The 15,301-nt window shown below is 41.2% G+C and overlaps 1 protein-coding gene across 2 annotated transcripts in view; it reads left to right on the forward strand.

Annotated features, from left to right (window-relative positions):
* Positions 1 to 15,301, forward strand: part of LOC122557702 (doublecortin domain-containing protein 1-like) — a 554,199-nt gene that overhangs the window by 482,743 nt on the left and 56,155 nt on the right. For both annotated transcript variants that reach the window (XR_015760126.1, XM_087996361.1), the window contains exons 30-32: positions 8,425 to 8,610; positions 10,660 to 10,863; positions 13,852 to 14,059. Coding sequence is in view for 1 of the 2 variants with exons in the window: in XM_087996361.1 (XP_087852487.1) it covers positions 8,425 to 8,610; positions 10,660 to 10,863; positions 13,852 to 14,059 (598 nt within the window). In the remaining variant the exon portion in view is untranslated. The remainder of the gene's footprint in view (positions 1 to 8,424; positions 8,611 to 10,659; positions 10,864 to 13,851; positions 14,060 to 15,301) is intronic.

The raw sequence follows: 15,301 nt of genomic DNA on the forward strand, positions 1-15,301 counted from the left end.
GCAGGGTCAAATCACTAGATCTCCCTTCCGAACAGCACTGAGGGTCAAATATCCCCATGGACTGCTGCCGTTTATATAAGGCAGATCACCATTACCTTCTCAGAGGCAATAAGGCAGATCACCATTACCTTCTCAGAGGCAATAAATGCTGTCTAGCGAGAAATGCCTGTGTCCCATGAATGAATAAAATAAGAATAGTTTTCAACAAATCTTACATCACTAATGGAGACTGCCATGGCTCATTGTGTCTGTGCTAGTTGTTTGAAAACACTATCGAATTAATTCAACTCTCCTGCTATTTTCAATATATCCAGTTTCCCTTTCAAATCTTGCCATTAAATTGGCTTCCCCTATCCTTTCAGACAGCCTATTCCAGGTGTTATCAAATAAGACTGAAAATAAAAATGTTTCTTATCTCTTGTCTGCATTTTTTTGTTAGTTATATTAAACCTGAGTCTTACAGTTGCCGATGTTCCTGTCTGAGAAACAATTTATTCTTATTTACTTGACCAAAACATATTTCAGATAATTGGTATTCAGATCATTGAGATTCCTCTGTATACTTTTTGTGATCAGAGATGTACCAAATGAATCAACCAAATTCAGTCCAGTTGAATTAGTTTTTGGGCATGAAGTGAGAGGACAGCTAAAATTGATTTAGGAGAAATTGATAAGTCAGAATTCAGAGTCCACATATTTGAACTATTTGTCAAATTTTAGGCAATGATTAAATAGAGCAGGGGAGTTGGCTAGACAGCATTTAAAAGTATCACATCATATAATGAAACAGGAAGCAGACAAGTGTTACTTCCAGTGATAGGTGAACCTTTAAAAACAAGGTTTAGTGGACCTTATCAAGTCAAAAGGAAATTGAGTGAGGTGAACTACTTGATAAGGAACTCCAGATAGTAAGAAATCTCACAGTGTATGTCATGTGAACATGCTCAAAAGGTATTTTGACAGGGAAGGAAAGCCAAAAGACACTGTGTTATTGGTTACTACACAGAGTGAAGAACCAAGTTCAGGGGATTCTGAATTGGGCATTCCTCAAAGTAAATTGGACAATGAGGAAGTTGTCAAAAATTGGGATAAATTACTGAGTTACCTTCCAGAGGATAATCAAAATGACCTGAAAGTTATTGCTATTGCATGGCGACATACATGAAAATAAGCTGGGCAGTACTCACCTGTAGATTTGTTTGTATGACTTGGGAAGATTTAAATTAGTTTGGCAAGGGGAATGAGAACCAAAGCTACATGTCTGAGAGGGGGGTAGTTGTAGATGGGGCAGTGACAGGATGTAGTGAATTAATGGAGAAGGTTTTCACATGATGAAACAAAGGGATCAGTTAAAGTGTGTCTGATTTAGTGCAAGGAGTGTCAGAAATAAGAGTGATGAACTTAGAGCATGGATCAGTACTTGGGGCTATGATGTTGTGGCCATAAGGGAGATGTGGGTTTCACAGGCTCAGGAATGGTTGCTAGATGCTGCAGGGTTTAGAACATTTAAAAAGAACAGGGAGGGTGGAAAAAGAGGGGGGGGGGGGGGGGGGGGTGTAGCATTGCTAATCAGAGAGTGCATCACAGCTACAGAAATGAAGGTTGTTGAGGAAGGTTTATTCACTGAGTCAGTATGGGTGGAAGTTAGGAACAGCAAGGGAGCAGCCACCTCATTAGGGGTTTTCTACAGACCCCCTAATATTAATAGGGAGATTGAAGAGCTCATAGGCCGGCTGATTTTGGAAAAATGCAGATGTAGCAGGTTTGTTGTTATGGGTGACCTCGACTTTCCCAATATTGACTGGAACCTCCTTAGTGCAGATGGTTTGGATGGATCCGTTTTTGTCAGGTGTGTTCAGGAGGGTTTCCTTACTCAGTATGTAGACAGGCCGATGAGGGGAGAGGCCATTTTGGATTTGGTGCTCGGCAATGAGCCAGGACAGGTGTCAGATCTCACGGTGGGAGAACACTTTGGGAGAACAGCTACTTCACATCGACCATAGCCTTGGAGATGGAAAGGAACAGTTACCAAGGCATGATATTTAACTGGGGAAAAGGAAATTATGACGTTATCAGACAGGAGTTGGGAAGTATAGATTGGGAGCAATTATTCCACAGAAAGGGCACAACGGACATCTGGAGACTGTTTAAGGAGCAGTTGTTGCGAGTAATGCACAATTTGTTCTTCTGAGACAGGGGTAAGAATAATGAGCCTTGGATGACGAGAACAGAGGAGCTTCTGATCAAAAGGAAGAAGGCGGCTTATGTAAGGTGGAGGAAGCAAGGATCTAGTACAGCTTTAGAGGATTACAGGCTTACTACAAAGGAGCTCAGAAATAGACAGAGAAGAGCCAGGAGGGGGCACAAAGAAGGCTTGGCAGGAAGGATTAGGGAGAAATCAAAGGCATTTTACTCATACGTGAGGAATAAGACACTGATCAGGGAGAAGGTAGGGCTGATCAGGGATAGCGTAGGGAACTTGTGTGTGGAGTCTGAGCAGATAGGGGAAGCCCTAAATGAGTTTTTTGCTTCGGTTTTCACTGAGGAAAGGGACCTTGTTGTGAATGAGAACTTTGAGGAGCTGGGAAACAGGCTTGAACAGGTCAAGATTGATGAAATTGGCATGCTGGAAATTTTGGCAAACATTAAGATTGATAAGTCCCCACGGCCAGACCAGATTTATCCTAGGTTGCTCCGGGAAGAGAGAAAGAAGGTTGCTAAGCCTCTGGCGAAGATCTTTGCCTTCTCACTCTCCACTGGAGTCATACCGGAAGGTTGGAGGGAGGCGAATGTTGTTCCTCTTTTCAAGAAGGGGAATGGGGAAATCCCTGGCAATTACAGACCAGTCAGTCTTACGTCTGTGGTCAGCAAGGTTTTGGAAAGAATTCTGAGGGATAGGGTTTATCACTATTTGGAAAAGCATAGCGTGATTAAAGGCAGTCAGCTTGGCTTTGTGAGTGGCAAGTCATGCCTTACAAATCTTATTGAGTTCTTTGAGGAGGTGACGAGACAGGTTGATGAAGGTCGAGTAGTAGATGTGGTGTACATAGATTCCAGGCATTTGATAAGGTTCCCCATGGTAGGCTCATTCATAAAGTCGGGAGGTATGGGATACAGGGAGATTTGGCTGTCCGGATTCAGGATTGGTTGGCTGATAGAAGGCAGAGAGTGGTTGTAGATGGAAAGTATTCTGCCTGAAGGTCAGTGGTGAGTGGTGTCCCGCAAGGCTCTGTTCTTGGGCCTCTGCTCTTTGTAGTTTTTATAAATTACTTGGATGAGGAGTGGGTTAGTACATTTGCTGATGACACAAAGGTTGGAGGTGTCATTGATAGTATTGAGGGCTATTGTGGGCTGCAAAGTGACATAGACAGGATGCAGAGCTGGGCTGAGAAATGGCAGATGGAGTTCAAGCTGGATAAATGCAAAGTGATGCATTTTGGAAGGTCAAACTTGAATGCTGAATATAGGATTAAAGACAGGATTCTTTCCAGTGTGGAGGAACTGAGGAAACTTTCTTAGTTCAAATGTTCAAATGCATAGATCCCTCAAAGTTGTCACCCAAGTGGATAGGGTTGTTAAGAAAGCATATGATGTTTTGGCTTTCATTAACAGGGGGATCGAGTTTAAGAACCGCGAGGTTTTGCTGCAGCTCTACAAGACCCTGGTGAGATACACTTGGAATATTGTGTCCAGTTCTGGTCGCCCTATTATAGAAAAGATACAGAGGATTTGGAGAGGGTGCAAAGAAGGTTTACCAGGATGCTGCCTGGACTGGAGGGCTTGTCTTACGAAGAGAGGTTGACAAAGCTTGGACCTTTCTCCCTGGAGAGAAGGAGGAAGAGAGGTGACCTGATCGAGGTATACAAGATAATGAGAGGCATGGATACAGTCAATAGCCAGAGACTTTTTCCCAGGGCAGGATTGACTGGCACCAGGGGTCATAGTTTTAAGATATTAGGAGGAAGGTATAGAGGAGACGTCAGAAGTAGGTTCTTTACGCATGGAATGCGTTGCCAACAGTGGTGGTGGAAGCAGAGTCATTGGGGACATTTAAGCAACTGCTGGACATGCACAGGGACAGCAGTAAATTGAGGGGTGCTTAGGTTAGGTAATTTTATTTTAGATTAGGAATAATCCTCGGCACAAGGATTGTGGGCTGAAGGGCCTGTTCTGTGCTGTACTTTTCTATGTTCTATGCTCTATAACCTAATTGTGCATGATGTAGGTATAGGAGATGCTGTTCAGAATAAGCAACGTCCTGATAGACATAACCCTCTAAGGTTGGCATAAGTTCAAAAGGAGATTGAATGCATGCTCCATACGACATAATCAAAGTGAGTTAAAGTTCCTGGAGCTCACCCATAGTAATGGCGCCAAAATCAAATGGTATCCAATGATTATGTGTGGACCATCATAAAGTCAATGCAGTTACAAAGTCTGATGCATATCCAATTCCACAGCTGGAAGACTGTTTTGAAAAGGTGGGACACTCAACTTATGTTTCTAAGTTGGACTTGCTCAGAGGATACTGGCAGGCACCTTTGTCCAAAACAACGAAGACAATTTTGGCTTTTGTAACTCTAAATGGACTGTATCAGTTTAAAGTCATGCCATTTGGTGTGAAAAATACACCAGCCACATTTCAGAGACTCACCAATAAGGTCATTGCTGGATTGCCCAATTGTGCCGTATACGTAGATGACCTGGTGATTTTTAGTCACACGTGAAGGAACATTTGCAACATTTGTCAGAATTATTCAATCAACTTCAGGAGGCAGGCTTAGTGATAAACTTGGCTAAAAGTGAATTTGCCAAAGCCCAAATTACCTTCCTGTGCCATGTTATTGGACATGGACAAATGGCCCCATGGAATGCAAAAACAAAGATAATTGGGGAGTTACCCATCCCATCGACAATAAGAGCAGTACTATGATTCCAGGGATTGAGTGGATTTTATCAAAAAATTGTATCGAATTTTAGCAGTGAGGCTGCACCATTCACTGGATTGATAAAGAAAAGGCAAGGTGGAAGTGGACTGTCAGAAGACATTTGACAGCCTGAAGACTGCGTTAAACACTGCCCCAGTGTTAGCCACTTCTATATTATGCAAAGCCATTCAAGGGGGCTATTGTGGGTGTCAGTGCTGCACTCTTGCAAGAAGTTAACAAGAAGATAGAAAGACCTATCAGGCATTTCTCGAGGAAACTGAACATGTATCAGCAGAAATATTCAACAATTGAGAAGGAGACTTCGAGCTTAGTGTTGGCATTACAACATTTCAATGTTTATGTTACCAGTAATATTTCTGAGACAATCATATACACTGACCATAACCCATTGACATTTTGTGGAGAAATTTAAGGACAAAAATGCCAGACTGTTTAAATGTTATTACAGTAATTCAGTTTGAAAATTGTGCACGTGGCAGGACAATAAATGTGATTGCTGACGCAATGTTGAGACTTGAATGAGAAATGGAGGTGCTTGGTGGCGGGAGTAAAACAGATTTGAACAAAACGTAATAGTATGTGTTTGCATGATTTTTGTCAATGTAGTGTATATGTGTTAAGGCAGCATCCTGTTAGTGGAAAAAGACCATTTGTGAATTTACTGCAAAGTAGAAATGTGAGGGAGATAGTTTCACTTATTTTTCAAATTGTTGAAACACTTGCCCTTCAGAGTAATCTAAGGTGTATTAGGCAGTATTCATGGCCTGGCAGTGGTTGTATTAGACCCTTTCATGAATTTGCACAATATGCAAGTTATGATTTCACCAGGACTGCCACCATGGTGCAGGCTGGTTTTGATATTACCTCCCTCAGCATCACAATTACACAGTGAGCAGATGGCTAGGGCCATTTCAATGAATTTGGCAATAAGAGTGATCTTGTAGAGCAATGAACTGTGGGAGTATCAACAAGTTTATTGACTGATAAATTTAGTCTTTCAGTATAAAAGCCATTTGCAGATTGCTCAACCAACAGATGAAGGTTTCTCCATTTCAGTGGTAAACTTGCACATAGTGTGGAGATTAGTAAAGAAATTCTTTGATGCAGCTATGGATTCAAATATCTCAAAAGTGTCAACTATATGTCAGAAATATGCAAGAGGCACTGGTTATTCCATCCAAGACATGCTTGGCATGGTAACCATAAAAGATGTTTGCAAGAGCTGGGCATAGATGGCATCCCATGGCTCACCATCTATTTAAATGTAAATGGTGTTGTCGAAATTGAACTCAACTGCGCAGGTTGCTAGATGCATAAGTTAGATTAACACAGATTCAGACACCAGTGGTACATCTAGATCGCTGTGATATAGTGATATGGGGCTTCCTTGAGTCTATATTGAAAAATAAAATTATAAAGTGCACATTGATACACTACAGTTCTCCATATGAAAGTAAAGGAATCTTTCACAGTATCTGTGGAAAATGTGGCTGCAATAGTTCACTCACCAGTTGGCCAATACATGTTGTGCAGAGCCAGTATTAGATAGTCCAGGGTGTAAAGGGACACTGCTTCTATGCATATTGGGTAGTCCATACAGTGCCCACAGTGAGATGTGAAAAAGAAAACCTGCAATATCATCAGCTAGCAGATTACCAACATTATGGAGGTCCAACAAGAACCTTTGCAACTTGACCTTGAGTGTACTGTGTATTCATGTGTCATGCCAGGTCCTATAAATTTATATTTGGAACCATCATTGATTGCAGCCCGAATTTTGTTCAGGTTGGTATATTTGTTGAACATAGAGATGTACAGCATGGAAACAGACCCTTCGTTCCAACCCGTCCATGCCGACCAGATATCCCAACCCAATCTAGTCCCACTTGCCAGCACCCGGCCCATATCCCTCCAAACCCTTCCTATTCATACACCCATCTAAATGTCTCTTAAATGTGGCAATTGTACAAACCTCCACCACTTCCTCGGCAGCTCATTCCATACACGTATCACCCTCTGCATGAAAATGTTGCTCCTTAGGTCTCTTTTATATCTTTGCCCTCTCACCCTAAACCTATGCCCTCTAGTTCTGGACTCCCTGACCCCAGGGAAAAGACTTTGTCTATTTATCCTATCTATGCCCCTCATAATTTTGTAAACCTCTGTAAGGTCACCCCTCAGCCTCCAACGCTCCAGGGAAAATAGCCCCAGTCTGTTCAGCCTCTCACTGTAGCTCAGATCCTCCAACCCTGGCAACATCCTTGTAAATCTTTTCTGAACCCTTTCAAGTTTCACAACATCTTTCCGATAGGAAGGAGACCAGAATTGCATGCAATATTCCAGCAGTGGCCTAACCAATGTCCTGTAGAGTTGCAACATGACATCCCAACTCCTGTACTCAAAACATGACTACTTCAGTCCCCTTGTCAGTTTTATCTATTTAAATATCAAGATTTTTCTTGAGATTTCACCATGACCATTTCATAGATGCTTGTTTCCATAGATCCCCTCAGTGTGGAAACAGGCCATTTAGCCCATCGATCAACACCAACCCTCTGACAAGCATACCACCCAGATGCACCTCCCCATCCTATCCCTGTGACCTGCATTTACTATGGCTAATCCACTTAGTCAACACATCCCTGGATACTATGGGCAACATAGCATGGCCAATCCACCTAATCTGCACATATTTTGACTGAGGGAGTAAACTGGAATGCCCGTAGGAAACCCATGAAGACACAGGGAGAATGTGCAAACTCCACACAGACTGTCCCAAAGTGGATTCAAACCCAGGTCCCTGGTGCTGTGAGGCACTTTCTATTCCATTCTCCCTCTTCTTTTGTTACTTTCTCTTAAATGTATCCATGCTATTTGATCTGTGGTAGCAAGTTGGAGATGGTGAGAACTGCAGATGCTAGAAAGTCAGAGTGGATAAAGAGTGGAGCTGGAAAAAGCACAGCAGGTCAAGCAACATCAGCGGAGCAGGGGATTCGATGAAAGGTTCTGATCTGAAATGTCAACTCCCCTGCTCCTCTGACGCTGTTTGATCTGCTGTGCTATTTTCAGTTCCATACTTTATCGACTTGTGGTATTAAGCTCCACAGTGTGACCATCTTGCTTATTGACCTGTCCTACAACCTAGTGTTGGATTCCTTCAAAATTGGAAATATTTATCCATCAATTGCTTCATAATTGTAAAATCTTCCTCAGGTCACCCTTAGCCTTTTCTGGTCTAGAAAAAAAAATCCTACCTTGTTCATCTTTTCCTAATAATTTATAACATCTGGTAACTTCCCCCATACTTCTTCCATAGTATAAAAGCTGGAGTGCTAAGTAGTCTAACTCTGTGTGTGTGGACGCGCACCTGAGTGTGTATCTGTGTGTGTCTGTGTGTGTGTGTGTCCTTATCTCATTTATCTTTAGAAGTGCTTATCTATGTGTCTTCTGCTCTTCCTTTCATTTTTGTATTTAGGGTTATTATATTACCCATGCCTGCACAAAGCAGAAGACTATGGTTTGTTTGGCATGTTCCAGGGCACTGAGAGGACAGAACATTATGACAAAACTCAACCCAGGTAACTCATTCATCTGCTCAACAGGCCGGGAACTTAGCCAGATTGAAGAAACAGGGCCTTTTAAATGCATTAGAGTTACAAAGGTAAGCAATGCTTTATTCTGGTTGAATATTTAACCAAGTGAGAATTGATACTGCTGTGAGTTACATTGTGCCTGCCATTGAATTAGAAGCGGGGCAAAATTTACAGCAGGATTCATGGCAAACAATAAATCTCACATCACTTTGCTTCCTCATCAAATTGAGCCTATTTAAATGTATTTCCTGTGAATTACAACAGTGTTTATGGCTGAAACTTGAATGAATGATTGATTTATTGTTGTCACATGTACTGAGATACAGTGAAAAGTGTTGTTTTGCATGCTAAAGCAATGTCCATGAATAAAAACTTTTTTTAATAAAACAAAGTAAGTGGAGGATCATGTCATTCCAACTACCTATATTTCCAGCTTATTCCATGAATTGGAGCATGTTAAATGCTATAAAAGTGCGTAAATGAAAACAATCCCTGACACTAATAGCATTGTGGTTTCCAGGGATGTTTGATAGGGGAATTACTTAAATCAACTCCATTCTAGCTGGGACTTGTGGTATCATCATATGCAACTTCATGAGGAAGGGCTGCATCATTGGCATTGATAATAAGATTGAGTTCATTTGGGAGCACCATGGGAACTGTCACAGTTTAATGTAAGATTAGTACATGGGATGAAGGTTCATGGATCATCATTCCAAACTCATGATTTCTCTCCATTGCTTACTTTGTGGTATATAGCACCACCATAAATGAATTGTTAACAAATCATATTTTGTGGAGCGATCAGAGAAATTGGGATTGTCTACTTAGTGCAGATAAGGAAAAGTGAACTTTTAATGGAGAGGTAAGGTGTTTTGATAAAGTGAATCGGTAGAAACTATTTATATTGGAGGGATAGTAACCAGAAAACAGATTTAAGTCTCTTGGTGAATGTACTTATATGAGGGAAAGCCATTCAGTTGCTCGAGTCTGCTCTGCCTTTGATTATGGCTGATGTGGATCTAACCTCCATTTTTGATCTGATCTGGAATGTATTGCCTAAAAGATCTCTGAAAGATTCAATAGCAACTTCCAAAAGAAATAAAAACCTGAAAAAATAAAGCAGCACTCTGGAGACTCAAACTAATGGGTAGCACTTTCAAAATTCCTTCAAAATTTACATTCATCTTTGCAATGCCTCTGGAATACTTTGGCATCGATTTCCCCTCAGGATTCTCTTGTGCAATGCAGTGGGACTGCCCAGAAAAATTATATAATATAACCAGAGACTTCCTATGTGGACCAAATGTAAGTTACGGTTTCCATTTCAACTATAACCAAAATCTCAGTGGTTTATTCACATGATAAGCTTCTCCTAATAATGTGTCCTCACTCCAGCTATGGCAACAAAATCAGTGACAGCAGTAATACCTTTATGTAGCACCTTTAATGTACTTAAAAGCCACAAGGTGCTTTGTAGGAAAGTTATCTGAAAAATCTGATACTGAACCAAATAGTGTGATATTTAATATTAGATATTATCTGGGTCAAAATTCTATGTTTAAAGATATGTGTTATAGGAGCTCAGAGATGAAAATTTTTGTAGAGTCATAGAAGCATAGCATCATACAGCATGAAAACAGAACCTTCGGTCAACTCGTCCATACTGACCAAGTTTCCCAAACTAAACTAGTCCCACTTGCCTGCATTTGGCCCATATCTCTCCAAGCCTTTCCTGCCCAAATGTCTTTTAAATGTTGTAACTGTACTTGCATTGGCCACTTCCTCTGGCAATTCATTATACATATGAAACATTCTCTGTGTGAAAATGTTGTTCCTTAAGTCCCTATTAAATACTTTTCCTCTCACCTTAAAAATATGCCCCCTTGTTTTGAACTTCCCCACCCTAAGGAAAAGACCTTTGCTATTCATCTTATTTATATTCCTCATGATTTTGTAAACCCCTATAATGTCACCCCTCAGGAATGATTATCTAAATTTAGGGCTTTAACCATTGAAAGCAAGGTTAACATTGGTGGCATGATTAAAATTGGATGCACAAGGTGTTGCACATCACCTTTGTAAAAGCTGGCAGATTCCACTTCTGTTTTTTGCAGACTGACCTTTCTACCTCTGAAGTTGAAAACACTTTGGCTTACTGGGAAGAGAAATGGATTTCTTTGCGGAAGGAGACCTCAGTGCAGACAATCTCACGTGAGATCTCAGCTGCGAAGACCCAACTGGCAGTAAGAGTCATGGCCTACCGAAATGGGGCTGGATATGAGGATGGTCAATTGATCATTGGGACAACATTTTCCTCGGTAATATTGCCAGGCTAAGTAAATAATCTGCTCAGATGTAGGACAGCAAATGCTGGGAACAGTCAGCTGGTTTGCCAGCCTCTCAGGAGAGATGATTGCCAATCATTCTCAGCACTAATGATATGTCTACTCTAGACACATAAGATCATAAAACCCCTGCAGCAGTGGGTTTGAAGGGTAAATGTGCACATGGAATAAGTGGAAGGCAGGTGCATCACATGTCTGCTGTAACCATCATCTCCATTTTCCATTGGAAGTTCTGTGATATGCATTTAATGTTGGGTTACAGCTGAATTCTACCAAAGCAGCATCTTTGACTGTTTATTGCTCAGATTCCCAAACTATCTATATACTTAGAACTGAGCTATGTATATTTAAATTTCCTGCATACCATTTTAATTATATATTTTAGTAAAGCTCAGCACTGTGATAAAAGTTGACGAGAAACATTTCACTAAATCTTATTTATCTGATATTTTAATTGTCTGCCCCTTATGTTGAACTTGCTGTGCACTTTCTGAACTAGGGGCAACAATATTTGTCACCAACTGCTGATTGAGGTGAGAGGACAGCATGTGCTCTGCATCTTATCACTCCTGCCAAGGCCCACATTAATCATCATGTTGTTGACGATAATAATCAGCCATTGTGTGTATGGAGAGCAGGCACATACAATGCTTATTTAATCACAACCCATCATTTCAACCTCACTACTCCAGTGAACACTCTCTCTTAAAGACGATCTATCTAACTTGCAGGTTGGTTGCTTCATATGACCAATTAATTCTTGCAGCCAGCAATGATGTGCCATCTTTTCCTGCAGAAGAAAAGCAAGTGTGACAATGACTGTGTTGCAATATATTTAGGTGATGTATTTGACACGATGTAATAGCTGGAAGTATGCTCAAGCTGTGAGATGTGAGCGTGTGAGCTTCAGCGATAATTGTGTAAGGATCAGTTGAAGCATTTTGATGTGAGGCTTGAGCCCGATTGGCATAGATTGTTGGTCAGTGAGTGATTATTGGGAAGATTTAGAGTGTGATTATTGGAGTATTGTGTAAGACTGATTGTTTAGTTGTAAGAAGTCAGGTCAAGAAGATGTATTCATTGACCCAGTCATTCGTGTGAAGTAATTAAATTTCTTGGGTCATTGCACACATGTCCTACACTTGTGATTCTATAAGTTACAACCACATAACTAGAGAATGCTTCCTTTCCATATTGTGCCATTTTGCCTCCTTCCTGAAGTCTTCGATCCTTCCATCCTCTGTATCAGGCAGAAAGCACCTTGCCTTTAAGAGGTTCAGATTGGCCTAAAGTTGGGCGAGTCGGCTTTGTTGTGCTCCCTTGGCAGGAATGCGGGTCACTTGATAAGCTGTGCAGTAACTCAGTGCAGGACTGCATGGCACTGCAAGAGCAAGTGGCATGAAGTTTGCATGCTATCTGTCTCCCTTTATTAAGGTGTGGCATAACCACGTATCACTTTTCCTGGGTGTGATCTCAAGAACTAGCTCCTAACAATATTAACTAAAGTTTAATTGTTGGTAAATCAAAAAACAGAGGAAAAACAATTGACCAATAAACCTTGATATTTGTAGGTGTGTGGAGAGAGATAAGAGATGACTTTTAGAAACAGAGAAATCTGAAAAGTCCAGAGGTGCTTCCATTGTTTTCCAACTGCCATTCCTTTGCCCACTCTCCTAGCTTGTCCAAGTCCTTCTATAGCCTCCCTAATTCCTCAACACCACCTCTCCCTCTATGTATCTTTGTGTTATCTGTAACAATGCCCTCAGTTCCCTCATCGACGTCATTAATGTATGAAGTGAATAGTTGTGGTTCCAACATTGACCCCTGATGAACACCACTAGTCACCAGCTGCCATCCTGAAAAAGACCCCTTTATTCTCAATCTTTGCCTTCTACCAGTCAGTCAATCCTCTATCCATGTCATCATATTGTCCCTAACACCATGGGCTTTTATCTTATTTAGTGGCTTCCTGTACACTACTTTGTCAAAGACCTTCTGGAAATCCAAACAGATCACGTCCACTGGCTCCTCTTTATCTCATTTCCTCATTACCTCCTCAAAGGATTCTAAGAGATTTGTCTGGCATGCCCACCCCTTGATGAAACCATAGTGACTATTTTACCATGCATAGCATTGTGGGTCTACCTTCAGCACAGACTGCAGCGGTTCAAGAAGGCAGCTTATGATCATTTTCTCAATGACAAATATAGACACGCTATAAATGCTGTCCTGACAGCAATGACCACATCCCACAAGTGAATTAAACAAAAAGCACTGTTACAACCCATTGGCAGGTGGAGTCTCAATTCTAGAGGAAATACAACAAGCTTCCTGCTGGCTTGCAGGTTTCCAAATTATAGGGGATGTGAAGGGATGTTCCCCCATTCAAAGGTAATGACAGCCTGCTATTAGGGAAGGCAGGAAGTACTGAGAGCCAACTCCATTTCCCTTTCCCCTGCAACTTCAGCTGCATGACACCCCTCACCCCCCACTAATCCTCAGCTATCACTCATCTGTGGGCTCATGTGGGTGCTGTACCACCTTGCTAATGGCACTGTCAGGCAATAGATTTTTCTGCAGGTGGGGCTTTGGTCTTGGGAACCTTAATTCCAAAGAAGTCCCAGTGTTGCCAAGTGAAATGCCTGAGTGGCACATAATTGTTTGTTACTGGCAATGGGCAATGGCTAGTACACAGTATTACCATTTAATCCTTAAAATTAGTGCTGCAGATCATTTGAACAACTAAGTTGCTCATTAAGTGATTTTCTTGTCAACAATGTAATTTTAGGCTTAAATTTGTTCATCATTGTTGCACAGTGCTGTGTTATTGAATTTAAAAAAATTCATTCCCCCTTTTCAGAACAAAGAATGTCTCACAAACTGTGTCAATGTTAATAATTATGTTCCCCCCATTCCTGTGCTATTTATTTTCCTTTATCTTCTCTGGTTGTTCTAATCTAGTTGCTTGCCACATGCACTCAAAGACTAGCACTCAGCAGACCGGCATGCAGACTGTACACAGCTGATGGGATCCTGATCCTGACCCTACCTGAGTTGATAGCATGGGCAGTCAACGAGACGTTGCAAGAACACAAATCCAAAACAAAACAAAATGATGAGGATGAGGGTGGAAGACCGAGGGAATTGGGAAGTGAGGAAATCAAAGAAGGTATGTCAATCTTTTTATGTTCAAATTACTTCAGTAGCCACAGACTGGCTTCTGGGACTTGGTATATGATGTTGAGTAACTGATAAAGAGTCAACTAAAGGAAGTAAGGAAAGCATAAAACATAATGAAAAAAGTATTTAAATCTGCCCGGATAATTGGAAGAGCAGATGATTGGTCAGAATATAAAGATTAGTAGAGAAACCAAGGCTTAAGCAAGAGAAAGAATTAACATCTAAGAGGAAGCTAGCTAGAAATATAAAAGGTAGATAGCAAGAGTTCCTACAGGTATCCTTAAAAAGGAAAGAGTAAATGCAGTGTGTGCTAGTCTTCTGTAGAGTGAGAGTGGAGCGTTGGCAGTCGGCCATATGGGAATGGCAGATGAAAAATAACAAATGTTTTGCTTCTGACTTCCTGACAAAGGATATAAAAAGTATTGGACACAGCTGTAAATCAGTAAGTGGAAGAAAGAGAGGAAATTACAAGCCAAACAAATGGCACTAAATAAATTGATGGAGCTGCTGGTTGACAGGTCCTTGGGTCCTGAAGGGCTTTATCCCATGGCCTTAAAAGAGGTAGTTACTGAGGTAATGGATATATTAATGTTACTTTTAAAAAAAATCACTAGATTCCAGAAAGATTCCAGGAAGGTAACCACTACAATCGCTCTATTCAGGGAAGGAGGAGGTAAAAAACAGAAAACTATAGGCTATAGTTGATGAGTCATATCTGTTTCCCTTGACATACAGTTTAAAAACCAAGGGTCATAGACTCAAGCTAAGTGCCACAAGGATTAGAGGCAGCATGAGGAATTTTTTTTTTACACAGAGGGAGGTGAGGCAGAGACTTTAAACTCTTTTAATAAGTACTTGTGTCTGTACCTTAAGTGCTTTAAGCTGTAGGTCTATGAGTCGTGTGCAGCATGCTGGAATTAGAAAGGCCATCTTGGTGTCTTTGGGTCGGCATGGACAAGATGGACTGAATGGCCCCTTTCTGTGAAATTGGTGCCAATGTCAAGGATGTCTCTGAGCAGGCTTAAGGGTGGTGAACAGCCAGAGGTTGTGGTCCATGTTTGAACTAATGACCTGAGCAGGAAGGGTGATGAGTTCCTACGAAAGGGATTTAGGGAATTAAGCCGGAAGTAAAAAAGCATGACCTCTAGGATTGTAGTCTCAACATTACTCCCTGTCCCATTTGCCAAGGAAATCAGAAATAGAAGATAGTACAGCTCAATACCTCGCTAAA

Source organism: Chiloscyllium plagiosum, unplaced genomic scaffold, assembly GCF_037043375.1.
Source record: "Chiloscyllium plagiosum isolate Xiang-an unplaced genomic scaffold, Cpla_swu_hap1 HiC_scaffold_18, whole genome shotgun sequence".
NCBI classification, from domain to species: Eukaryota; Metazoa; Chordata; class Chondrichthyes; order Orectolobiformes; family Hemiscylliidae; genus Chiloscyllium; species Chiloscyllium plagiosum.